We start from the raw sequence: 27924 nt of genomic DNA on the forward strand, positions 1-27924 counted from the left end.
CAGAGCTCAACTTCATTTAGTATCCTGCAGCTGGTCCCCTCAGCAGTCCTGTCCCCTCTCATGGAAGGTAAACAGAGCAGATATTTCTCGTGCTCTGTATAAAAATAAATGTATTTCTAAAGCTTGCTTGGCAGCAGGTCATGGGTTTGGAGTTATCTCCTTAATAACCTGCTCTCCCTCCAGCTGCACAGGTCCCCACGGCACTACTTTCCAGAGCTTCAAGGTATATTAACTGGAATTTACTTTCTGAAAAATAGGCAAGTTATAAAACTAAGGGTACAGTGGGTACATGGAAAAATCATCACTTTCTCAGGGTCTTATTCAGTGCCCTCATCATCACTTCCCATCTGAGCAATGCAGCAGATGCCGAGCACAGAGTAGGGATCCACAACAGGAGTTCAACAGTGCTACAGAAACCCAAAACCAGGGAGAGCACTCACCAAACTACCACTAAAACCCAGAGCACTGAACCTCTGTGCTTCTTTTCACACTGCTGTGCTGAAAATGAGAGCAGTACATGCAGATGTTTTAGCTTGGATGTCACTTGAACACAAGTTTCTGTGGCTGTACCTTCACACCAGACTGGCATCTCCCAAGGTGATATCCTGGTCGTGTGTCTCTTGTTTAGCCCCAGGAGAATCACCATGAGGACATGCACTGATCCAAACCCCAGGCCAGTCTGACACTGAGGCCACAGAGAGGAAGAGTATGGACAGGCTGGAACTATTCCCCCTCCCAGGCATGTGCCCAGGATTGTCTGCTGGAGAGAAGCAGGTGAAATCAGTGAGCACAGGCAGCTGGGGGGAGTGGAAAATGCAGAATGTGCCCAGCCTTAAATAGCCTAGAGAACCCTCAATAAGAAGAAGAATACAGCCATACTTCCAGAAACAAATCTCAGTCTAAGCAAGGTGTCCCTGTCCCAGCAGCCCTGGCAGGGTGTTCTCTAAATGCAGCTCCCTGATGGATTTGGCTACAGCTGGGGGGCAGAAGGCCAGGCCAGTGGCCTTCTCAGATATCAGGGTATTTGGCACAAAGACCCACTGGAATACAGCCCTAACATTTACCTGACCACAGAGGTGCCAGTTGGCCACTTGTCCCCTGAAAGCATCTTCTGCTCCACAAGAACAGCCCTTGGACAGCCACACCTTCTATCCTTCAGAGATCTCAAACCCTTGGGCCCCAGGGGCTTCCAGACACCTCAAGTGGTGCTGACACCAAGGAATCACAGTGCTGAGGGTCAGGGCCACATCTGCACCCTGCAGCACAGCCAGCTTTGCACGGAAAGGTAAGGCCTAAGCAGTGCCACCCCACAAAAACTGCTGCATGCACACATCCCCTGCCTCCCGCTGGGCTCCTGCATCACCCTGGGCTGGTTCATCCCAGTTCAGCCAAAAACCCAAAGCAGCATCACAGTGGTTTGCACAATAAATGGAACCAAAGCATTCAGGGAAGGAAGCTGAAGCACAGCTGATAAGCAAAGCACTTAGCACAGGCTATGTGTTAACGTCTCTGGGGAATATGTTTAAATGTGATAAACCACCAAGAAGAACTTGAAGTGTAGTCTCTAAACACAACCAGAGAAACTGTACTTACACTTTACAGATTATTCTGCCACTTAAGAAAGAAGATGAGGTTGGAGTTGTTAACCCTCTGCCCTACACACAGTTGCACATGGAGAAAAAAGTGCTTTGTGATTCTACATTAGTTTTATTTTTTCTCAGCAGACTGAGTACACAGCCCCACAGTGCCAGGCACTGGCTACACCTGCCTGTTTCAGATCAGTCCTGGCAGCCCTGCTCTGTCACCTGAGTTACTATTCTCAGCATTCCTCTATGCAAGGTCGCATGGTTTGCTATAAATACCTGGGAAACCCTTAAAAGAAGGGTCCTGTTAATCCCAAATGCAAAGTGACACTCAGGACTGTACTGGCACAATGCCCTGGGCAACCAACATTTGCAAAGCCCAAGGAAAGAAAGAAATCTCTTATAGGTCGTTTTTGTTCTGGTATTTTTGAAAATACCAGAGCTGTGCTCTCCCACTGCCAGGCTGGGGCACGTGCGAGTCTCATACTCTATAATTCAAAAATTAATCTGTTGATAAAATGAAAGCTTCTTTATTTAGAGCAAGAACAGCTCCAAGTTCCTCAGGCAGTTGCCAGTAACATTCCCTACAGTCCTATTGCCACCATGTGTGAGCACATCCCAGTCATTACTAAATCTTCACAGTTCCCCAGGGAAGTAGGGACGTGCCATTTATTAAAAATCACTGGCCCAGCCCCGCAAACACTTTCCCCAGGGATTGCTTTGGCACTCAGTGCAGAGCTCAGTGAAGGCTAACAAGGCACCACTGCCTCAAGTAAAGCTGAGCACTTTAGGCAGAGTTTAAGCAGCAAAGTCCAAACCTTTCAAAACAAAACAAGTCCTGTCCATTAATTAACTCTGTGGCTGCATTAAGTTTTGTTTTTGAGACCCGACTACTATGTTCCCAGCTAAGCACTGGTCTGCCCCACCTCAGCAGCTGGGTGCCCTTCTCACACCCAGGGGCTCCCAGGTGCCAAAATGAGATTTCCTCCTGCTCTGGAGGATCCAGCCCCACCTTGAGCAGGCACTGTGATACCCCCACGGCTGCCCTGGGGTTCCCAGTGGACTGCAGGATCAGACATTGTCCTGTGACTGTTTGGCAGCAGCAGTCCAACTTCAGCATCTGCTCAGAACACCCTGCAGCATTTTATATTACAACACACCATCAAGTCTGTGAGTTCCTGCCCCAGGGGACATCCTCTGAGGAAGATGAGAAAGAAAAAAATTATATAGCTGGGAGTGTAATGGAAGGATGCTACAGCACTGCTCAGTCTTGTGGGCTGAAGTTAAACATCTTATATCAAATGATACCACAGAAGTCAGATTTACTCACACTGGTGTCCTGCATAACCTGTATGTGCATCCCACAAGCAAATCCTGAGCAGTTCTGTGCTGTGCAAGCAGCCTCTCGCATGTGCCTCGTCCTGGGAAGTTGAGCAGGAAGCTGAGCAGCAAACTGTGCCTTTTCTGCCCAGCTTTGAGGGGGCTCCCTGTTCCCAAGTCTCACAAGCACCCCTGGCTCCTGGTGCAGCAGCTGAGTTTGGTGCCCACAGGAGCTGTGCCCCACACTGACACCCTGTCCCCAGGCACATCCACCCTCGGGGTGTGCCTCACCAAGAGATGCAATGGCACCGCCACTGTGCTGTGAATACACCCTGGATATGCACAAAAACAGCTGCTAAGAGTGAGATAGGCTTTCAAAACCCCCAAAGAGCTTCTGATTGTCTTCAGCTGCAGGGCTAGAGGAATGAGGCAGGATGGGAAGACACCACAGAGCTGCATGCCATGTAGACATGTAAAATATGATCTTGAGATTCCTGTCAGTGTTAATGGAAAAATTAACATTTTCCTGTCACTAGTAAGGGTCAGCCCATCTGAACTAAAAGACAAACAGAGAAGAGGGACTAATCACAAACTTCCCACCAGAGCAGAGAAAACCATCTGGGTTTACACACTGGTCTCCCCTCTGCTCTGGGTTTCTCTGCTCACTGCAATAAACTTGCAGCAAGGAGGAGTGTTGTCCCCTATTTTCACCAAGTCTTTCTCAAATAACAGCTAACCCCCAGCCTTCCCACAGAAGCAGATACAAAAACATTTAAAATCCAATGCATTTCACAAAACAAACGAGGCCACCACCAGCACTCTGCTCCAGCACCAGTCTCCCACTGGTTATCAGCCCGTTTGCCATCAGAAGTTACAGCTGCAGATTGCTGAGGTTTAGGTCTGCATTCAAAGTTCTTTCTCTGGCACAGGAGCCTTTTAGCAAAACTTTCCTCCCCATTTACCAGGTGTACTCCCACACCCACTGTACCTGTGTGCCTGTGGAAAGCCATGGCCAGCAGCCCAAAGTCACCAGCAGCCCCGCAGGTAATGGAGTTCACAGGCTGATAAGGAGCTGCCCCATTTGATAACATACATTTAAACGGAGGCTATTAATATGGACAGGACTCCTACCAGATGTCCACTCCCCTCCCCAGAGATCTCAACCTTAATCCCCCTTGGAAATTCTTACCATTTTAGGTGATCTGAGGGAGAAGAATAGGATCCTGAGACCTCTAGGTCTCTGCAGGCAACAGTCAAATACCTGCCCAGCTACTCAGCACCCAAATTAGTCCCAAAGGCAGAATGAACTCATGAACTTGACCCCATGCTGGTACTATTTGGCCTTGGCTTTAGAGTGAGATTGTGTCTCGTAACAGTCCCAAGCTAAATTACAGACCCAACATGAATGCTGCTCTGCCATGGCTGAAGAGAAGAGGTGATCGCAGCCCCGCGGGGGCCAGGGGGCTGCAGCCCCAGTAGCCAGCGAGGAGCTGTCTTCTGGCCCAGAGAGGATGTGGCTGTACCCCTGGGGACTGAGCTGACAGCCCACAGAAACACCAGCACATACATTCATGGATGGGTTGGACTTGCTGCCAACATGGAGGTCATGCTGAAGTTTCACTGCCAGTAAAACTGCCATTCCTGGTCCTTCCCCAACTTTTTCCTTAAGGAAGCTCACAGCATTAACTGCTCAAAGGGAGCAAATCCCTTAAGAGCAGCACTTAGAAAGATGGGTGTCATGATATGGGGCTTCTCTAGCATCTAGCATGGCTTTAGAGGCACTGGCTCATACCTCTGTCCTCTAGACTCAGGTGTTCCCAAAGCTCTCAGGAAGATCTCAGCTCCATGATTCCAGCCAACCTGTTTCCACCCAAGTCACAGCAGGAGGGGAGGGAGCCATGGCTCGGGGTCACTCCTGTGGGGACCCCCAGGCTGCAGCAGCTCCGCAGCCCCGCACTCACCCCGAGTTATGCAACTGCCGGGGACGCTCAGGGCCAGGGGCCAGGACACCCAGCTGCCAATCCTGCCTCCCACTGACGCACTGCACGGCCGTGGGAAAGTCACTGAACCTCCCTGACAGCCACTGGGAAGAGCCAATGTTTATCATTCCTTCCAGGAAGCCCATCGTGGTGGTGTCTGGCCTCTGAAGAGCAGCCCTGCTACAGCCAGGAACATCTCTGCTTCCCAAGAGCTCCTCAGCCACACACACGTGCAGTCTCCAGCCTCAGCACTGGCCTTGGTGACTCCCTGAGCCTTCACACCCATCCTAGCCCCCCAGGCAGCATGTGCCCAGGCTCAGCATCTCACCAGCATCCTGACATCTCCAAGTTTCCAACATGGCCTGGAAAAGGCCACTCCTGACAGCGTGCCATTCCAAAGAGCACAGAATGCATCCACTGGTGCAGCACACTGAGGCTGGGAAACGTGCTAAAATACTAATGCACTGAAACACTTTGGCGAGGAAAAACACAATGTTATTCTGCCCCAGCTCATCTATAAACTCCAGCAAATTGTTTGCATAATTCAGATGGCAACAGGAACCCTAACAACTCGTATTTTCCTGTTCTAATCTTGCTGTGCGCAGTGTAATATTTACAGACATGAGTTCATTTTTGGCAATGCACATAGAGTTTGCACCATTAACCATTCTCATTCCTTTCTAGCTCCCTACACAAAGCTCTGGCACCCTCCCACCCAGCTGTCATTTCCTGCTTTCCCCAGAATGCCCAGGTATTTCCCTCAGAAGCCTTGGCTCCCATCCTGGCTGATAGAGCAGAGTCTCTGTGCAGTGCCAGTGGCTGCCACACCCCGAGCAGAGGTGGCTGCAACCAGCAGCAGTTTGGCAGCTGCAGAGGGCTGTGGAGAGCAGGGATGGACACTTGGATGTCGTTTCATGTGCACAAACACACGTGTGTCCACAGCACCACAACAGGCTTGGGCTGGAGGAGAGAGGAGAAGGGAAACGTTTGGCCAAGAAACAAGAGAGACCCAGACGTGTGGATGCCTATGGAGCTCCTGGCACAGCTTACTCTGCAAAGCCCCTTCTGATCTCCCAGAGCAGACTTTAATTAAAGCCATTTTGCTTGAATCTGTGGTCTCCTGGTCCAGCAACAGGAAAGGAACAACCTTACTGCTGCTCTTGGTTTCTTGCTTGGTTTTAGCCAGATAACTTTGGACAATTCACTTTTCCTGCCCAAGACTCTCCTCATCCACACAAACCCAGGTGATTAAACACAAAGGTGGTGCAGATGTAGCACAAGTGCCAAGGAGAGACATCATTGCCCCATGAAACGTGTCAAGGAGTAGACACCTCCAGGAAAGAGAGGGTGCCCCAGAACAGAGGTGTGGCAGCCCTGCCTGAGCCTTGTCTGTGCACCAGGCACCCACAGGTCCCAGAGGGAAAAGTGCTACAAATACACCAGGGAATGCACAGCAGGGCACAGCAGGCTTGGGATGTCATGTTTTTAACATTAAACCTGTCCTGTAGGTTTTCCAGGGAGCTGCCCTGGACACACTGATCCCACCCAGCAGGTCCAACTGCAGAGCAGCATGGCTGGGGCATAGTGTCATCCACTCGGATAAACAAATGATTCACGTTGTGATTTCCAGAGTATTTCCTTGCCCCAAGAATCCTTCCAGAAAAGGTCTGGGTCTCTCAGCTTGCTCACACATCCTGCTGTCATTCAACAGGCAGAAACTCCTAAAGAGAGCTGCTCTAAGCCAGGCATTGATGAACTATTAGTCACCATCATCAAAGAAAGCAGCAGTAAATACCAGCAGCAGAGCACCTGTGCACCTCCTAAAGTAATGCTGTGCCTCCTGCTTCCATACATGCTGCTGGCAATGCACAGTGCACCTGCACAGAAGAGCACACTGCCATTCACCAGGCTCCCCAGAAAATGAGAGTCCTACAGTGCTCCCTGCCCTTCCTGTCTGAGGGCAGATCAATTTTTATTTTATATGTCTCAGGTTGCGTGTGTGTCTCTTCCCACAGAAAAGCACTCCTGCCCAACAGATCTCAGCTATAAACTTCCTTGGCTCTTCTGAGGCAGAAATAAAACTGTTTTTAAAATCAGTTCTTTGTTTTAGTATAAAGGCAAAGTTTGCAGTTAGACCACCAATAAGAGAGTTGGGTTTGAGAGAAGAGAGGACACAGATACAGCTCTCTCCAAGGAAAAGATCTTTACAGGTGTAGCTGAACCATCAGAGAGGCATAAGAGGCAGCAGTCCCCAGTGCCACAGAAATGCTGGACAGGTTTGGCACAAGGACTGGCACTGGGAGCTGATCCAGCTCTCCAAGCACTCGGTATCCAACACGCCTCCTGCTCCAGCACAGGAGCAGGCACTGCAGAGCAGTGCTTGGATATCCAGACTGGACTGCCCCCAGCCAGAGACCCTGCATGGCACACTCACACCTGAGCCACAAAGGGAATTTTCCACCTCGTCCTTTCAAAACTGGACAGTTTTGATGAAAGTGAAATATCCCAAAAATGCTCTGGAAGTCTCAAATCCAGCTCTGTGCACAAGGCTGTGCCTTGGCACCCCTGAAGCATCCCACAGGCACTCACAGGAGCACAGGGCAGAGACGGCTGGGCTGTGCCCACATCCAGAGCAAAGCCAGCAAGGACATCCCTGCAGGGACAGGGGAATGAACACCCCAGGTACCAGGTGAGCCCCTGGTGCTCCCAGGGAACCAGCTCAGAGGGACAGTAGAGAAGGAAAGTGGCAAGACCTGGCAAAAGCAGGATTCTTCCAGGCTGAGGTCCAGCTCACAGCTGGGTCACAGCAGCAAGCTGAGCCTTTCAGTGCCAAAGGAAGTTTTTTGGGCCAGCTCTGAAGGTAGGGGTAGAGGAACTGGGAATAGATTTATAAGGAAGCAGGCCCAGGAGCTCAAACAGAGTGTGAGTAAAAACAAAAGGCGGAAAAGAAGACAGGATAAGAAGGGGGGAAAAAAGGGATAAGGGCATAATAATTAGGAAGGAATGGTCAAGAGATAACAGAGCCCATCTGAAAAAAAGCAAAACCAGGAAGAGATATAAACCAAGTCCTTCCCCATCTGCCTCCATCTACAGGCTGGACTGTTTCCAGGACCATTCCCATGGCAGCTCCAAATTTATTTCCCTGCTGCCATCTGCTCTGTGGCTCCCCTCCACACACGCTCCTGACTGGCACTTCTCCCCATCACCTGTTGCTGACATGGCAGACCTCTCACTGCTGCTGGAGCCAAGTGACACTGGGGCCTGGGGGGAGTGTCTGTGCATAAATCAGGAGCTGCTTTGTAGTCCCAAAGCTTTGTTCAGCTCCTGTTCCCCATTCTGGCTATGACAGTGTGGTGGGATGCAGGCATCAAACAAAGCATGGCAACCCCTGGCTCCAGAGAAGACTGGGGAGAGGAGAGGCTGCAGCAGGTTCTGGGCAGAGCTGGTTTTGAATCAGCTCCAAAATAAAGTCAACTTCCTCCTATCCCTAGTCCTCTTTCTTGCATTGCAGATAAGATGCCAAGGCTGCATCTCCCAGCATCAAAGGATGTTGAGTGCCTGCTGTAGTCCCAGCAGTTAGATTTAGACCTTCAGTGCACACTCAAAAAGGGACAGCCCCAAAAGATTGAAGATTTTTAAAAAATATCTTAGAAAGACAGATGTCTTAGTCTTTAGATGCACTTGCTTAAACGTGAGCTGTGTTTCTCTTCCCAGCTCTGTCTGCCAAGTCCTTCTGCTGTGAGTGTGCAGCAGTGGGCTGAGCCCCCTTCATGGACTGCAAGGTGAAGACCACAGGTGTGAACATGTCCATGAAGGTCATACAGCCCTGAGGGGAGACAAAACTTCCTCTACTCCTCTTGGGAGACAGGGCCACATGTACTGCCACATGTACTGGTCTGATTCAGAAACCTCATGGGGCCAACCAGCTGCACCCCACCTCAGTTATTCCCCAGCCTATTACCCCAAAGCTTCACACTTAGGGCAGTGAGCTCCTTAGGCCAACTTTAGGTCTTTCTTTGTTCAAGTTTAGTTGCATTCATGGGCAGGGGGAATGACCAGTGGAGCCAAACGTGAGGCAGATATTTGCCAGTCACAGCTTTCCCCTGGTGGCTTAGCCCTGGCCTCAGAGCTGAGAAAAGTAACTCAAATCCCCATCAAATAAATCCCACAGTGAGCCAGCCAAGCAGCACAGCAGTCTTTCCCAGGACAGATGAGGTGTGAGGAACAGGCACAGCAATATAATCCTGCCATACCCACACAATAAATGCTCATGTCAGGGCTTCACCAAGCAGAGAGTGAGCCATCACTGAAATAATATTTCACAGTGTCCAGCAGGATCTCTGCACTTCTAAGCTCCCAGTTCCTTCTCATGGGCACAGCAGCTGGCTGGCAGTGCCCTGCCTCAGTGAGGTTAAACAGCTCATGGAAGGAAGTTCAGCTACTGGTTTGCTTCACTGCTTGAAAGCTGGGTCATTCCTTGGAAATCTACCCACTAGGAGTCAGAGATTAGCAGCAGACATCAGCTACAACACACATGCTCTCCAGCATCCCCTGACACCCTCCTGTGTTTATCCAACAGCACCTGGCAGCAAGGAAGACTCAAGGTGGGTGCTGCAGGCTGTGCCCTAGCTCTTACTCCAAAGCCTGGGAATGCTTTCCATGTGATGTTTTCTAGCAAAATACCGTGTTCCCAGGAAGCTGCTGAGCAGATGGTTCTGCAGACCTTCATCCTCTGCCTGCCCAGAACAGAGGACAAGCCAAATCCCCACACTCAGTGGCCCCAAGGAGCCTTGGTATTTCCCCTTACAGATCTTGATTTTCAAGGGAAGAGAAGCAAGAGCTGTTTGTGGATGGACTGTGATTCTGGCAAAATGTTCTCCAGAAATTCAGCATGTGAGAGACACTGAGGATAGAAATCTTCAGCTCAGGTGGTCAGAGAAGGGCAAAGCAAAATCCCTCAAGAGGGGCTGTCTGGCTAAGGGAAGACAGGCCACATCTTTGATGAGGACGTGCCCTTCCAAGCGTTGGCATGCCAGTAGGGAAGACTCCCTGGCATCCAGCACACCATCAAAGCACTGCCCAAACTTGGCACAGGCCACGGGGCCATGCCCTCAGCACTGATTTAGAGCTGACAGAGCCAGCACTGGCACATGCTTTAGCAGGAGAAGCAGCCCAATACCCTGGGCAGGACAGTCGCCTCGAGCAAGATTAACATTTGGCTGTCTGCACCCTCAGTTGTTAGCCAGAGCTGGTGGCTGAAAGGACCAGATCACCCCTGTTATGTGGCCACTTTAAAAATAACCTCTCCCAAAGCCCCACAGTGCATAACCCTGTGTCTGTCTCAGCTCCAGGAGCTGAAGGGGATCAGTTTGCAGGGCTGATGGGTATTTTTGGGCACTCTGACTAATTGTCAGGACATATGCTGAGCATTCTTTACAAGGGAAAACAAAGCTGCACAGTCTCCTCCAGCAAGGCCTAAGGGGTTGGATTAGTCACAAGAGTTATTTTCATAAAACTCTACTTTAGGAAGGTTTAACTTCCAGCTTCAGATAAGTGCAGTTTAAAATGGAAGAAGAAGTCAACCTCCTGGCACCCCAACACCCACCACAAAGGCTGGCCCAGGCTGGGTCACATTGCACAAACAAGGGCAGGAGAAGTGGAAATTTCACCTTGGAGTGGCTTCAGATTCACAAGTGCTTCTTTGGTACCACATGGAGTATTTTGGAAGTTGTGTCCCTCCTCCTCCCTCCACTCTCAGGAGCAGGAGCTCCCAGCCCAGAGGCTGCAGACTTGATGTCCTGCAGCCCAATGTGAAGTGCTCCTCAAAGGCCACATCCCCTGAGAGGAGCAGAGAACAGCCAGTTCTTGCAAGTTTATTCACCATTAAAAAGACTTTGTTCTAAAATAACCTGTTTTGAATGGGTTTCTTTGTTGCACTTCCTTGCTGCTTCTGTCACCAACCTGAGCACCTCAGCAGCACTTCACTCACCTGCCAGCTTAAGGCAGCACTCATCAGCTCAGTTTCTCTACACTTACTAAGACAGCAAATAAAGCACCTGTGTGCAACATCTCCACATCACCCTGGGACACACAAGCCAGAACAGCCCATGTTTCCCCACCACTTTGCTCCCCCTTTCAGCCTCTGGGATGTTTTAAGCCCCACTGTTGTCTCAGCCCATGAACTTGTGCTTTCCCCTTTCCCTGGCACATATCAAACCTTGCTCTTCTCATTCAGCAGACATTGCACCAGAAGCACACACGTCTCAAGATGACAAGAGCTCTCTGAACTCTCCAGTGTTCTCTGTACATTTTCCCCTGAGCTGCAGAGCAATTTCTGCTGAGGATAAATGTTGCCAATTCAATTTCTAATAGCAGCATTAAAATGTATGAGCCATTTATCTGGAGTCAGGGATAATATTTTCAAAGTGCCTGTGTGATACAGGAATGTAAATCTCGTTTTTCATAAAGTGATAAGGATCCTGAGTCTCTCTGGAAATATGTCAGATCAGAGCTGGGCAAGGACTGCACAGGAAAGCTTTACCTGTGGGGTCGGTTAGAAAACACTGGTTCAAATGTTAAAAAAAAGGAACAGATCTATTTAAATCTTTCATCAGGGTTAGGTTTCAATTTCAGCCAAAACCAGAGTCCCAGCCCAAAATGGTTTTCAGAGCCCTGCCCTGGTTTTGGTATCCCAGCTGAATGTCATCATCTGCAGGATAGAGGCTGTTTTGGAACAGAAAGCAGGGGAATTCTCCTCCCCAGCATACTCCCACTCTAGTTTTTTGGTAACCTAGCAAAATTCGAGTTCCTTTAGTGTCTCGGAAACATTAAGATCAGTACTTGGTAAGAGACAGCTCAGGCCAAAGGAGGGTGGGGGGGTGAGGTTACTGAAATTGCTAAATTTAATACCTTCATTTCCCCCTCCACCAAGCCAGGGCATTCAGAGGTGAGGGAAGGGCTCTTCCCCTCTGCCATGCTCCTCCAAGAGTCCCACAGCAGCTCTGCATGCTGCAACATTTCCACCAGTGCTGACTCTTGGAGCAATGGGCAAAGTCTGTGAGTGGGTACATTCATTCAACACAAACTTTGGAAAAAGAAAAGTAATATACTTAAAAGAGTGTTTGATTTTAAACATAGAAATAAACCAATGTTGGAGCTGGTAAAAGTATTTCTGTGTTTGATTAAGCCATCCCCTGCTCTGGGGCTGGATTCAGGCCCAAAAAATGATTTTGTTTTCTTTCTCAAGTAGCAGAGAGACAATAAATTCAGGGACAAGGAGCAACAGTCTGCAAAGAGAACCAGCCCTTCTCAACACAACCACTGCAAGCTCTGCAGCTACTGCCCACATCCAGCCATTAGAGGATGGGCTCCATGTGACAGAAAAGCAGTGCTAATTGCACACAAATGACAGAGAAAACTGTCAAAAAGCTCAACCAGATGTGAAACAGTGGTTTGCCTTCCTTTAAAACCAGCTTGTGCAACCACATTTCATGAGAGCCCACAAGCACCATGTCCCTCTGGGAATGCTGCAGGACAATGGGGAAAGGGTGAGGCTTCCAAATCATGGAGAGTTTTCCTGCAATAGCAAGGACTCTGCTGTCCCTTTGGTAAAGTTATATCCCTTGAGAGAAACTCTCAGCCGTGCTAGAAGGAAGCCTGGCAGGAAGCCTTGTCTGCTTTGTGCCAGGGCTGAGCAAGGTTAGGTTTAGTTCTGGATCTGCAAAGAACAGCAGCAGGTTTAGTCACCCAGAGACAGCCAAAAGGCAAACACACCTTGATACCAAGAAGGTGAAACACTGGGGGAGGACACAGGAAGACCTGCAGGGATGCCTGTCCTGCTCCCAAATGTTAACATTCAGTGCTGCACCCCACGGAGGTGACACAAAGGAACATCAGATACTGCATGCAAACAAGTCACATGAGACAAGCAGTGTCTCATCTCCAAAGAGATGCTGAAAACACAAGATAAAAAGCTCCAAGTGGCATTTGTAGGTTTTAAAGCTGTTTAGCATCCTGCCCAGCTCAGCTCTGGCAGTTTGGGGTGTGGTGGGGGGCACAGGGCTGTGCTGTGCAGCAGGGCCACACGGAATCAAGCCCAGCCCCTGGGCCACAGCACTGCCCACCTTGAGCTATAAAAGGTGGACTCCTGTCTGTCTCACCCAGATCTCACCCAGCTGTGAAAATCACCTTCTTTAAGATGCCAGGCTGCCCAAGGACCAGGCTTTCCTGAAGCCTCTCCCTGAAGCTGATGGCTGAATGCACTGCTGGCACTGAGAGCTCCCTGTGATGCTGAGGAGCTTGGTCATGTCACCAAAGCATTTCCCACATGGCTCCAGAAAGGAGCTAGAAAAAAATCCACCCACAGCCCTGGAAGGGACTTGCAAGAACACATAATTTACAGCTCCCTCATGATTGTAAAATTATAATAAAATACTTCTAAAATATCCCTACAGAAACCAATCTCTTTTTATAGATGCAACCTCCATCCCTTGTTTCAGAAAGCTATGAAGCTAATCCAAAAAAGGGATCGTGATTTTTCATCATGTGAATAGGTTCACAGATCATGGGTTTTCATGGGTTCAGCTTTTGTTTGTATTTGTGCCATTGATAATTGTTCCCTCTTTTCACTCACTGGTAATTATGCCTAAAAAGATTTGCTGAAATCCATCAGTGGGCCTCTGGTAAGGGGCTCAGGCATTGCTTCATCAAGACAGGTGGTATTCTCATGTATTTCTACACAACTTCATGTATTTGATAGTTCAGCAATAAGGAGCAAAACCCAAGCAGAGATCACTGCCACAGCCTTGTCAGCCTCTCCCCTGCAGCACCATGGTGCAGAGGGACAGACAGTACTTCTCCTACAGACAGATTTTTCAGTTAAAAGTTGTACTTCTTCAAAAAATACAAGTCCATTGAGTGAAGTGCATCTGCAAATATCTCTGTCCTAACAGAGAAAGGTGCAGGATGATACAGGAGCCCTTCCTGGGCTGCCAAGAGACTGGGTTCAGCACAGCCTCCTTATCCTGCCTTTCTCAGGCACAGCTGGTACTGCACAAGAGCCCCCTCCATCATCCCAGAAATGAAATCTCTGCTCCCACAGTGCCCTGGCAGCAGGTGACTCCAAAACTCCAGTCCTGACCTGCTTAAACTGGGGACACTTCAGGGCAAAATAATGCCAGAGTCCAAATTTTCAATTTCCTGCCCCAGGTATATTGCAGAAGAGGCTGAGGTTTGCTCCAGCCCCTGGAGCAGCAGCAGGGAGAGGCTTAGTCTGTCAGCACTCCTGCCTAACCAGCTGCTTAGAACCAACCCTTACCTACAAATCAAGCATCTCAGTTTCCCCACAATCCTTTCACAGGGAGAAATTTTCAGGATAGGGGAGATGGCAGAGAAGGCCACCTCTGCAGCACCTGAACCCACTCCCAAGGCTCTCCAGCCCACAGTCCCACCAGGAATTTCATTGCCATACTTCCAGGAATTGTAAAAGCCCAATCTCGGCAGCCAGCTTCACGCACCATCCCCTGCACGATCTCATTTATAAGGCAAAAGCTGTTTGGCAAAACAGCTCACGCAGCATCCAAATGTCCGCGGAGCAGCCAGCATTCCTGGCGCGGGCTCCCCTTCCCCCCGGCTGCTCCAGGGATGAGCTCATCGCTATTTCAGGTTGAATTTGCACTTGGCAATCTCCCTGGTAACCAAAACAACTTACTCCTGGTTTATAAGAGATTTGTTGGTTGTTTGGCTCAGTGTCTGGGGAGCACACAGAGGTTTCCCGGCACTGAGCAGGGAGGGCAGGAGATGCTCTGCAGGGAGGAGGGAGAGCCGCCTTCGGGCTCACCCAGCGACGTGGGCCTGAGGAAAGGAGCTGTGAGGCACGGCTTTCACTCGCACACACCGCAGGTGAGCCTTTAGGGCAGCCCCTGCCAGCCCAAACCAGTGTTACAGCCTCTCCAGCACATCACAGTCACCACAGGGATGCTGTTTGCAATCCTCTCCAGCCAAAAATCAGCAATTCTTTCCCCAAACAGGAATGGTGTGTCCCCCACCCACTGCAGGAAACCCATCCTACCACAGGGACAGATCCAGAATCGAAGTTTCCACCTTTGGTTATAAATCACTGAGGTGTTAATGGCATAAGAGAGAAGGGAATATCATGGCAAGGGGTGGATGACACGTTCTAGCATCCACCAAAAAAAATCCAGACAGAATTGAACAGATTTGCGTCCCCACCAGGAGCCTTTGTGCTGCTGTGAGGTGAACGTGGGCTGCTCTCCAATCCTGATCCCATCCTGGCCATTTCCAGAGGCACTAAAGTAAATTACACATCAAATGCATTCACTGGCAGGCTGTGCCTGGGGAAGCAGGACTGCTTTTCAATAGGCAGAGCAAGGGCAGACAGGAAAATGCATTTGCTTGTGTTGAGTGAAATACATAGCTCTGGGTATCTTTAACGTGAGATGAGACCAGAGAGAGTGAGAGGGAAATCCTTGCACCCTGGGCTGTTCATCAGTGCCTCTCCATAGTACTGTCAGAAGCAAGATCACATCAGGACAATGTTTAGACATCTCCAGGGAATTTGTAGAGTGGAAGCAAAGCCACTCAGTATTCGGATTACAATCTCAAATTACTCAGTCCAGATGAGGACCACACACCTGTGTTCTGGAGGTGCTGTCTGTGTTTGCATTGCCTGAAACCACTGGGTGCCCTGTGGTTAATGCTGTACCAAAGAGCAGGACACAGTGCCAGGCCACTGGAATGCTCTTGGGATCCTGACACTGCCACTGTGGGCTCTTGAACTCAGCAGGTATCAGTCAGAAACTCATCAAACTCATCCCCTGGATGAAGTAAATCAAGCTAGAAAAATCTCTGTAGCACACAGCAAGAGCATTGTGAGTGCACCCAGCTGTCCCAAGGCAGCAGTTTCCTGGGATGCTGCAGCCCTGGGGATGACACACCTACCAGGAATTTTAAAGAGCTCTTTGCTATCTCAGTGCAATGAGATGAGGGGAAAACCAAGAGGCACAGAATGAAGTGCAAAAACCAGACGATAAGACAGAAGCTGGAAAGGGAGGCAGGCAGTGCCTCAGAAGTGACTAATTCCAAACCTTTGCTCCAGTGTTTATTATAGAAAAGAACAGATAAGAAAGGCTGATGGTAACAACTGCCAGGGGCAGCCAGTCCCAAGGTAAACAAGCAGCAAATGCCTTGGGAGCAGCCTGCCAAGTCCAGATGGTTCCCACATTTTGGGGCATTTCTTTAGAAGAAAGGACATCATTTTCTTCCCTCCCCAGCATGCTCCTGCAGTAGTGGGGGCTGTATTTAGGGTCATGTCATAGTTAAGGGAGTCTTTGTTCAGACACCACTAGAAGCACATGAAAACTGAATATTCCCATGTGAAGGCTCTGAGGAAGAGCTGGGAGCCAACTCCCTGCAGGAAAGTCAACTAACAACCACTGTGGGCTGGACCAGTCATGGCTTTAGTGTGATGAACCATTTCTATTTTTCTTAGCACAAGAAGAAAGGGATGTCCAGCACTCTGGTTCATATGAGAGAGTTTTGGAGGATTGAGTGGATTTTTTGCTCTGTCCAAGCAAAACAGCAAGAGCAATTCTTGCTCTGCCAGAAGCTCTGAACTCCTCTGCAGCTGAGAGCTGGTGTAACACAAGAGCCCTCACACTCTGGGACAGCTGCTGCAGTGCTGAAGGGACCTTGAAGAAAAATAGGTGGATTATAGATCCCTGCACCAGGAGTCCCTTGGCATATGGAGCACACACAATTCCTTGTGAAGAGGAGTCTTTTAAACCCCCATCATTTCAGCAGACAGACACTACTGGAGCCAGCCAATATTTGATTTGAAGCTGCCTCATATGTCAAAGCATCATAAATCTGTGAGGCAGATTTTAGTCTCCTCTTTTCCACTCTGCTCATGTCCCCTTTCCAGGGGTGGAAGGGGATTAGAAGTGAGGAAGCCAAAAAGCTGCCCTGCAGTAATTCTTCCCAGCTGGAATAGGTTTCCCCTGTTCTCCATTAGATGTCTGGGTGACAAGTGGCATTCTGTATTTGACCCCAACAGATTCAGCTGTGTCCCACCACCTTCAATCCCTCACAGTTCTGACCTTGGCTGCCAGCTCACACCACAGACAGCTCTGCAGGAGGGATGCAAACACCACCAATCACTGGGGTCACCTCAAGGAACAGAAAAGAGATGAGAACCATCTGTGGAATAAGTGGGTCTCCTGAAAACATCAGTCCAAAGTCAAGAGGGTTTGAATTTCTTATTTACAAAAATAATGCAGCTCTGTAACAGCATCCAAACCAAAATTGTAACTCTGCCTGAAGGTTTCCAGCCAGGCACACAGCAAAATAGCTGCCCTTCCACCCTGGATTGCAGCTCCAGGAACTGCCAGGAACCCTGCCCTGGCTCTCAAACTTCTTCCAGGGAACTCTAGCTCAGCCTTTTTTTTTGAAAGAGTGCTTCCAACCCTGTCCAGCATGGCTATAATGCAATTCTTGCCCTACTTTGATTTTCTCCAAAGCTTTAAATGTAATTTTAGCCCTGTCTTGCCATTGGACACAGACCCTATTTCCCATCTATTCTGATGGAGATGAAAAAGCTGGAGAAGCAGAAGAGGGAGCATCCCTTTGTCCCACAGAAATGCCACGTTCTCCTGCTCTGAGAGGAGGAATTTGCTCTGGCAGCATTCTTGGCACCACACAAACCTGAATCACCCTGGAAGCATCGAGGGCCAGCTTCTACTTCAGTGTGTGCTGCAGGGAGGGCATCCAGGGCTTTCCTGTGGCTTTCCAACAACAGCTCAGAGCACAGCAAAGCCTTTGCAGGAAGCACTGAGAGCAGCTAAATGAGCCTTTTCTGGTAGCAGAGTTTTGCCTACAGGACTGGGCAGGTTTCACAGAGAGAAATGCTCATCACACACCAGCTTCAGCCTCTTGGTTCCAGTTCACTCCTGCAGAAGCCAGCTGGGATGGTATTCCCAGAGCTGGCTCTGGGCTGCTCAGCTACAAAAGTCCCAGTTAAAGCCCTCTGGGGAGAGGAACAAGGTGGGCTATGTCCTGTCTCTGAAGCCCAGGGAAGCCCCAGTCCTTTGGTCCTACACCCTGCCAAGTGGCTGCAAACAGGGCTTTTAGTGGACCCAAGGACAAAATGACTAAAGCCAGAATATATGGCACAGTCCTTCCAAAACCACACTGCAGAAGTGGAAACGTGCATTTAACTAAATAGCATTTAATTCTTTAGAGTCACAGAGTCTCAAGAGCCATCTGCTTAAAACTCCTCTCCAAACAGAGTATCTAAGTGAAATATGAGATCTCTTTCTTCCTCCCACACTCCCTCTGCCAAAATCAGACACGAAATGACTGATCTCAGACATTTCTGCTTTGTTACTTTCCCTGTGTGCATTTCTATAACAGAAGTGAAATAAAAAGAGATCTCGATGAATCAAACTGTAGTATTTTGACTTAAAGTGCATTTTTTTTATGAAATCACAGGTCAGTTCTGGGAAGGTTTATTGCATATACATGATTTTCATTATCTGCTCAAGCAAAAGTGAGTCCACCCTACTAAAGGTAAAGAATTGAATTTGAAACCTCAGCTTTGCTACCTTTGCTCTGCTACCAGCAGGGCACAAGGTGAGAGTGGCTGAGGACCACGAGGGTGACAGGCAGGCATGGACTGCTTGGCTCAGCTCTCCACACATCTGCATCTCCCTGTGACCCCTGTGCAAGCCTGGCACCAGAGCCTGCCCATGGCTCTCCAGGGAGCTGCTCTGATTTAGAAGCAACCAAATCAAAACTAATCCAAAGCCTGGGCAAACTTTGCACATTGCTGGTGGTGAGGCTTTTCTTGCTACATTTAATGCCCCTGGGACTTCAGGGCTAAGCAGCACCACAAAAAGGGAAATACTAAATACAGACTTGTGTGATCTTTGTCCCATCAGCAAAGATCAGAGGAATTTTCTACCCAAATCCCACAATGCTTCCACTGGCTGGTGAATAAACTTAAAAGAATATAATTCACCCAGGCTGCTGCTGAGGGGACAGTATTATTCCTGGCTCACATCTGCCTCTGCTTACCTGCAGAGCTGTGTGCAGCCCTGGGGTCCAGCACAAGAAGGAGAGAATCCAGAGGAGACAAGGGTGCAGTGCTCTGAGGGATGGAGCAGCTCTCCTTTGGAGACAGGCTGGGAGAGCTGGGGTTGCTCAGCCTGGAGAAGGGAAGGCTCTGGGAAGGTCTTATTGCAGTTTTGTATTTCAGCTCTTCAAGGGGGGGTCACAAGGAAGATGGGAACAAACTTTTTATCAAGGCCTGTTGCAATAGGACAAGGGCAAAGGTTTTCAACTGCAACACATTAGATTTAGACTAGATACAAGGAAAGATATTTTTACACTGGAAAAACCAGTAAATCACTGGCACAGACTGCCCAGAGAGGTGGTAGGTGCCCCATCCCTGGAAGTGTTTGAGGCCAGGCTGGACAGGGCTCTGAGCAACCTGGCCTAGTTGAAGATGTCCCTGTGGACTAATTTACCTTTAAAGGTCCCTTCCAACCAAACTGTTCTGTGATACAAAAGGAAGTTGCTTAAGGAGGTCAGTTCCTTAAAGCTTTTGTTACATCCTAGTGCAGTGGGTGTGGACTGGAAGCCACATTCATGTGATAAGGATTCAGACTACAGATGAAGGGCATCCTCCAGCATCACTCCCTATCCACAGCCATGAGCAGGGACCTGACTGGGCTCTCCCAGCTGTTTCCTGCCATATATCTGGATTTTCCATTCACAGTGCAGCTCGATGGAAAAGCTGCTTCCGAAATAAAGGGCAGCCAAGACAGGCAGGAGAGTGTTTATTTTCAACTGTTTGAGTACCCTAAACATTGCCTCCTGTTGAACAGCTGCCATTGTTTACATCCAAGCAGAGAATTATACCAACATACAGGGAGACAAGCCGTCGCTCACAGCAGGGAATAACTTCTGTTAGAATCAGTTCAAGGGCCCAATCCTAAAAACCCTCCCCAGCCAAAATTCCTCAGTGCACATCAGAAACCAGCTGTAAAATCCCAGCCCTGAACTCCTTCCTCAGAGCCACAGTCCAAAATCTGAGCAAAGGGCTTACTGCTGCACTGAGATCTGGAGGGGTTGGGGTTTTTTTGCACTTGTGGTGCCAGCTCTGAAACACCTACCCACATTTTTCTTTTAGGTATTAGTCAAGAAGGAATTTTTATATACTGAGCTCCTTAAGGAAAAGTTAGGAACTGGTTTGTATTCAAGAATGCTGTGTTTGGTAAAAAGAAGAAAAGGGTGTTGTCACTGAAGTATGTGGGTGCTCTTATCATTACAAAAAGAAAGCTGAAGTTTCAAATCCATATTTGGTTGCTTGATCAGCTATTTGCTTTGTACATCATGGCTTAAGAATTTAATCAGTTTCCTTTCGGAAGTTGTTTTGTTGTTGTTTTTAAAAAACATTCTTCCTCTCAAAAGAGGGTAAAAGGCTATTTGGTAGGTGGATTGTTTTTACGGTTTTTCCCATTTCACATCCTAGATTTCAGTGGTTTAAAAAATAGTCACAACCCATTCTCAACCACAGACAGGCTCCTGCTTACACAACATGAACTGGACCAGAGCCTCACGCATTAACTTATCTTTTGACCAATTACTAAAGAAAATATTAATTACAGAAACACCCATCTTGCAAACACAAGGGCAAATACAACTTCACTCATGCAAGTGACTTCCCAAATCTATATTGATACAGGGGTGCAGCATTTGTACAAAGCTAAAGGTGTTTGCATTCACATGGGTGCAGCTGTAGAACTCTGCAACTGCCTGATATTCCATAATACAGAAAGAGGAAATTGTGATAATTATTAGGTAAAAGCCTGCATTCCCATAACCTCAATTCTGTTACTGCCAGCCTGCTCCCAGGATTGTTCCTCACATCACCTGAGACCCCACAAAACAGTCTCTGCTTTAGTTATTTCCTTCCCAGCTCTCTTTAAAAAACTTAAAGAGGCACATCTGATCACCTGCCCAGGAAAGCACAGAGCTGGCAGTTCTTACACAACTCAGTACCACTGCAAATGCTCCCAGTTTAACTTGGAGGCAAAGAGAAAAGTTATATTTATACCCCAGTGTTCAAAACAACCACCTTCCAGGAGGCAATATGCATATCAGAAAGAGAAGATGCAAGAGAAATCAGAAGCCGGAATGTAGATAAATTCCATTTCCAAAACAACCCACAAAACAAGCAGTTTCTGAGGTTAACTCAGCGAACTATGGAGAAATTGCCTGCTGAAGCGTTCCAGAAGTACATCACGCACCCACAGGCTTCCCACTCCCCATCCCCGCTCCCACAAACCCTTCTCCGGCAGAGCAGTCACAAGGCAGAGAAAAGACCAAACACCAGCCCTGAAATCCAAAGATCTGCGAAGCGTGGGATGCCGAAACGCTCCTGCCCTGCTCGGCGAGACGATGCTCGAGAGGCGGAGGGAGGGATGCGCTTACTGCGTGCCGGAGAGGAGAGCGGAGCCCCGGGCGCTGCGGCGGCGCTGCCGGAGGAGGGGAGGGATGGACCGAGCGCCGCTTTGGTCCGGGCTGCGCTGGGATGTCCAGCGGGACAGACGCGGCTCCCACGCTTATAGCAGGGAGGTGCATGGCAAAAAAAAAAAAAAAAAAATACTTAGTCCAGCCCAGAGCACCGATCCTGCCCGGGGAGCAGCTGGAGGTGGGGAGCTCCTCCCAGGGTCACTGCACCATCCGTGGGGGGAAAACCCCAAGCAGCGGTGGCACTTGGCCAGCAGAGCTGTTCCGAGTTCCCCACAACAGCACAGCGCTGTCATGGGAACCGTGGGATGCTGCAGGCTGGGAACAGCCCCGCTGCCCCAAAAAAAGTGCCAGCAGCTGCACTGCCAGACCAGGAAAATGAGGCACAAAATCTTCGCAGGAGGATGCCTCGCCTGTCCTGTCCGAACAATCCTCTCAGTGCTAAAGGCTTTCGGGAAGCTCAGTTATGCATCACCTTCAGGTCCACAGACAGAGTTTGCAGGACACAAACGAACAGCAGGGATGTATTTCAAGTGAGAAGTCTGCAAGGAGGGAGGGGACCCAACTGAAGAGAGCATAGAAAAATGCCCCAAAAGGAGCACTTTCTTCAAAGCAGACATAACAAAGTGCTGTCAGGTAGCAGTTCATTGCTATTTTAAATAAATCTGCCTGCCTGTGCTGCACCCCACCAGAAAAATATCACAACGTTCACGTTTGTTTTCTCCCTCTCTCCATCCCTTATTCTTTTTATATTCTTCTGAGTTTATGCCACTTTTTACTGTACTTCACATGGCAAGAAACTAAGTTTGTTGTTCAACAAGAGGTGCTTGTGTTAGAGCTCTTGCTCTACAAACAGATTTGTGGTGCCTTGGAGAGCCACCACAGAGCTCCTGACTAATAGCAGGAGAGGCTGGTAGGTGTGCTGGACACAGCACCAATATCCCTGGAAAGCAGATCATTATACTTGGGCCAAGCAATTTCTCTTTGTTAGTAAAACAAAAACAATTGTGTAAGAGCAAACACACTCTCTTTATAAAAACATTCATCTTTTTCTGTGTCTCTGTTCATTCAACAGGTAAATACCACAGATTCCTCTAACACTGCATCATCCACATTAACAACATCCCTAGCAGGGACAAGAACACTGGGCTGCCCTGAGGTTCAAGGATCAGTCCATCACCACTTGCCAAGAACAACTTCAAGCATGCATAAAACACAGATGTGAAACACCAACATCATTTATCATGATGGACTGGAGTTTACACTTGATTTCCAAAGGAATCCAAATACCCATTTCCAGCTCATTTTTCCAACAGCTCTCCCAGCAAGCATAAAACTCACTCACCATTATGAGAGCTTTTCCCTAGTGCCTGTAACCAACCATCAGACCTACAAGGACATTAGCAGAACCCCCCCTGTCCCTCAGGTGTGAGGTTTATCACATGTTTGCAGCTGCAGAGCTCCAGGATTCACGAGAAACTGCAGAGGTGAGACCCATCAAGGATGGGACATCCAGACAGAGCATTCCCAGTTAGACAGATCAAGGCAAGAGCTCCAGGAGAAACCAGAGGTGTAGAGTGTGAGGATACAAAGATAAGCCAGGTGTTGCATGACTGTAGGAGAGCATCACTAGGGAAAATTACCCTGCAGGCAGCTCCTGTGGGGTTTCTGCTTTCAAAAGAGGGAGTTCTCCTGTCTCTGGCCACAAACAGAAAAGGGAGGAGAGGGGAGTGGGAAGGCTGCTGCTCCAGGGGTGTCTGTGCCAATGGATTCCCTTCACCAGGACCAGACATTGCCCTGTCCCCACAGGGGTATCTGGGGACTAATCCTGCACCTCTGTGGGTGCATCTTGGAAGATCCCAACCAGATGATGCATCCTGGAGAAGCACAAGTGCTCTGATAAGTGCCTGACAACAGGCACCTGCAGCCCACCAGCAGTGTAACAAGCATCCCATATCTGCAGGGAATGTCTGCTCTCTGGAGCCTCTCATTTAATACTTATTTAAATTATTACATACTTCATAATAATTATTTAAAATTTTCCACACACAACACAAACTAGAGATTTCATGGCCAAATCCTAAATACCAGCTACCATCAAAAGCAACTCCTAAGCAGCATGTCTGTCAGCTTAATAGAGTGGCAGCTAAATAATAAATTCATCTATTTAATGTGGCTCTCACTGGCTGCAGCAGAGCAGGCTGTTATTTGAGTAATTCATTGCTCTCATTGGATTGCAGCTCAAGGCCTCATCCTGCAATTGCTGCATCCTTTAGATCCCTGTTGGATTCACTACTCAGTCCCATGTGCACCATGCCACACCCAAAAAAAAAGATAAATAAAGGTCTGCAAAGGCACGTGGAACAGAGCAAGTGCTTTACCCCATCTTCAGTATGGCTACTCCTGCCAGAAAGTGAGTGTGTGCAGGACCAGACCTTAAATCAGACCTTAAAATTACCAGTATACCTGACAGAGAAGAATTTAAGACCTCCAAAGCTTGCACTCATCACAGCAGCAACTTTATTCTGTTTGGAAAAGAGCACTGGATGATTTAGAGAGCAAGGACAGCACAAAACCAGAGTCAAGGAACAGGCACTGGGGCACTGCTACATTACAGATACAGTAGAGCACTATAAAAATCTCTGCCAAAGCATCAGATTAAACAAGAATAAAGTGCAAGAATGACACAACTCATTGCAAAGGACTGAGTCAACCCTGAGTCAATCCCCTGCTACCACCAGTGCTTGCTAAGGAAGATAATCAATTACCCTGCAAATTGATTTTTGGCAAACACAGGAGATAAATCTAAAAAAGAAAGACTCCAATGATCCAACATATCTTTGACTAGTTATCCAAACAAAATGGACTATAAGCAAAAGCACTTAAAACTGAGTTGGTTGAATTACTCACTCAAATCTATCTGCTGGAAAACTTTATTTGGAGATGGCAGAGCTTGCAAAGGGTGTGGGGAGGCTGCTCTACTGCCAAGTGGCCTCCAAGAAACCCTAAGGGCAGGACACCCTCAAAGCCAAGGGCTCACCTCAGGGATCATCTGCACCAGTGAAAAGAAAGATTTGTTTTGATTCGTCCTTTGGGTCTTGAGCTGATCCCATAAAATCCCTCTGCAGCCACAGAGGGGGAACCCTTCCCCACCGTGGGGCCTGGTTTTGGCAGGGGAAGGAAGACCTTGGGGTGAGTCCATGCAGAACGCCCTTCACGTGCCCCACGGCGGGGTTTGGCTGTCCTGCTTCCCCCAGGCCAGGCTGGGTGTGACACATCCTGTCTATGGTGTCCCCAGTCAGGGCTGGCAGTGGTGACAATCACCTTGTGTGACACAGAGCTGCCCACTCACCTGCCCGAGGTGGGATCCATGGCCACAGCAGCTCTCCACACCAGCAGAGACAATCTCCACACACAAACCCTCCAGAGCCCTCCTCTCCCAGAGAGACACTCAGCCCTTCCCTCAGCTGCAGGTGAAAACAATCACCAATCCCCCTCATTAAAAAAGTAATTAACAGTCATTATCCCCCCTCGTGCAAAGCTGGGAAGGGCTGGGCAGGACTCTTTTCCCCTTCCAAGTTGCAGTCTGAGGGATGCAGCTATTTTGGGCTTAAGGGACCATCACAAACGCTCTTGACTCCCTATCCACACTGACTCCCCAGGGTCACTGCCCTGTTAATTCCCTAATTGACAGGCTCCATCCTGCTTTCAGCACACAGCCACCTGCTTTCACCAGCCTCTGAGAGCAGGAAGCCTTCCCAGCAGGGGCAGCCACACAGGCTGGTGGCTCCTGTGACATCCATGTCCCTGACTGGCAGGATGGGCTCATTTTCCACTGCAATATAAAGCATCTGTGGCTCACACAGGGCCTCCCAGCTGAAAGGAGAACTACCATGTTGGAAAGCTGTTCCCCTGAGGTCTCTGTGGTGGCTCCCTCCTCAACCTGCCCTCTGACTTTTCCAAAGTCTGTTTTCAGCCCCAGGTACACACCTTGCCCCACAGTGAGTCATTCCAAGAGATGTGAAAGAAAGGAAAAGGAAGAAAATAAATAGAGATCCATCAGTCTCCACACCCTCAGCCATCCTACCATTCTGCTGCCCTGGGGGATAACTGCTGGCCAGATGGAGCCTCAGCCCTGCAGGCAGCTGGAACTCACCTGACACCAGCTGATTACCTCACGGCCAGCAGCACAAAGTCTCCAGGCAGGCAAAGTAATGGAAAAGCTGAAACACTTCAGAGTCATTCCTCTCTGGGAGTAAGTAAGGGAGGGGTTATGGAAGGTTTGGGATGGTGTGGTTAAAACATCAGTGATGCAAAGCATTTTCCATGGAGTTTAAATACATAACACACTGCTTTCCAAACTGATGCACAGGAGAGCATCACAACCTGCTGGCCACACACCATGGGCTGGGATCTCCAGTGGGAGCAGTCAGGCTGCCAAAACACAGACATCTCTGTGCTTCTGCTTCAATTCTTCCTGTCAGTGTGGTTTGGAAATCATACACATGCAAGGGAGCGAGGGCAAAATTGCTGAGGGGCATCAGTGGATTCTTCTTCATCACTGGTTGAACAAACCAGACAAGGACCAATTTGTCCTGGCCTCAAATTGCACCACAGGAGGTTTAGACTGAATATTAGGAAATATTTCTCCATGCAAAGAGTGGTCAAACATTGGAACACGCTGCCCAGGAAAGTGGTGGAACCACTGTCTCTGGGAGAGTTCAAAAATAACGTAGATGTGGTGCTTAGAAACATAGTTTAGAGCTGGGATTGGCAGTGCTGGATTAATGGTGGGGCTCAAGATAAGCTTTTTCTAGCCTTTATGATTCTATGATTCTTTTAATTTAGTGGGTAAAACAGCAAGCCACCAAAAAAAGGATTATAATTGTATTAGGTGACATGCACAAGACTAGTCAGCTTTCTCCAATTTAGTGTCCAAGTATTTCTGTAGCATAGCCCTAAGATACCATCAGCAAACCTGGATCAACAGATCAAAGGAGATTTCCAAAAGCTGGACAATCACCTGCTGAGAGCCTGCTAGTGAATAAGCCCATGAGTAATTACAGTGGCTGTGTTGTGACATCACTGCTACTCAGAGTTTCCTGAGTGACACCAGAATCTGCACATGGAGAAGGGATCTAGCTAAAGATTGTTCCCACCTTTAAAAAGCAGCTGCAGGGATGGCTCATCTATCAGATTAAGAGGAGCAGCCGTGTCAGCCCTCTTGGTGTCCTTTGGCAGAGTCCAAAATGCTTCTCCCAGAACAAGTTGCTCCTTCTGTGCATGGAAAATTACAAAGTGACTCCCATTTATAAAAGATGATGCACCAGAGCCCTGCAGGAATGGACCCATCTGTTGACTGTAGCAAGGCCACATTTGGAAAAGGCAAGATAAACTAAGGTTTCCAACTGTCTTTCCAGCAGCAATTTAAGTTTTCAAGGAATTTTGGCAGCAGTCACAGGTATTTATCTGCAGCCTGCAAGGGGCTATTCAAACACACCAGATTTTCTGCCAAGGGTAGGGCTTGAGGTTTTCTGCTCCGTGGTTGTTTGAACTTCAGCATTTCCATCCACATTCGTGTGCTGGGTCCTGGTGTTTTTCCTGCTGGATCACAAGCAGGGATGTGGGAGCAGCAGGCAGCTTGTGGCCATGGGCATGGCCCCACCTGGGGCTGGGCAGCCTGGGAGTGCCCAGCCCTGCCCTGCAGCCCCACTCACCCACCTGATGGTCTGTGCAAACCTGGGCAGAGCCCACAAACTGCAGTGGGGGGAGCAGCCTGGCCAAAAAACAGCTTTGCTCCTGCACAACTACTGCTATCTCTAGAACTTTTCAGCCGCCCTCTGCCAGAGACAAGTAAATTTTCATTGACTTCAACAACTGCTGGGGCACAGTTTAAGTGTTTCCAGACTTTGGCCCTTCCAGCAAACACCTTGGCCAGACATTAAACAATATCAAGAAACCATCTAATATTTGAGTATTTGCATATGTCAAGCAGATAAAATTTCAGAAGAGGTTTGGCTCTTGGTCCTTATCAGTTATCAATTCCTGGGTGGATACCTACTGAGAGAGATTTAACAAAGCTTTCTAACAGCAATGAGGTAAAGAAATATCAATATAATATAAGGTTTTCCTTCAAACAGAGTAAAGGGATTTGTGATGATACATATTATAGACACGTGCATCTTTATCTTACTATACATAATTACCCTAACGTTGGTCTTTTTCCTTAGTGTGAGACTTACCAGGAATTTCATGTTCCAGATTTTAAAAAATAGCTTCCAGGCATCAAATCAAAATTAAGTTTCTTTATTAATTTTGGCTTTACATTTTAGTCTAAGAAAAAGATCATTCAAGGTACCCGCAGACTAACGTAAGTAAAATACATGCTTTAACAGCAGAGGAAGTTTTCAAAGCATGACAAATTTCATTTTGCCTCAGTCTGCAACTAAAATCAAATCAATTAAAAAGCTGAGGACCATGAAGAAACCCAT

The 27924-nt window shown here is 48.4% G+C and overlaps 1 protein-coding gene across 7 annotated transcripts in view; it reads right to left on the reverse strand.

Annotated features, from left to right (window-relative positions):
* Window positions 1–21967, reverse strand: part of FHL1 (four and a half LIM domains 1) — a 29118-nt gene extending 7151 nt beyond the window's left edge. For 2 of the 7 annotated variants that reach the window (XM_085570426.1, XM_085570424.1), the window contains exon 1: window positions 21249–21382. Coding sequence is in view for 2 of the 7 variants with exons in the window: in XM_021548479.3 (XP_021404154.1) it covers window positions 3892–3994 (103 nt within the window). In the remaining 5 variants the exon portion in view is untranslated. The other 5 variants (XM_085570423.1, XM_021548481.4, XM_085570425.1 and 2 more) reach the window with 5 other exon arrangements.
* Window positions 21968–27924: the final 5957 nt, after the last annotated feature.

This window comes from Lonchura striata, chromosome 4A (genome assembly GCF_050655825.1).
Source record: "Lonchura striata isolate lonStrDom1 chromosome 4A, ASM5065582v1, whole genome shotgun sequence".
NCBI lineage: Eukaryota > Metazoa > Chordata > Aves > Passeriformes > Estrildidae > Lonchura > Lonchura striata.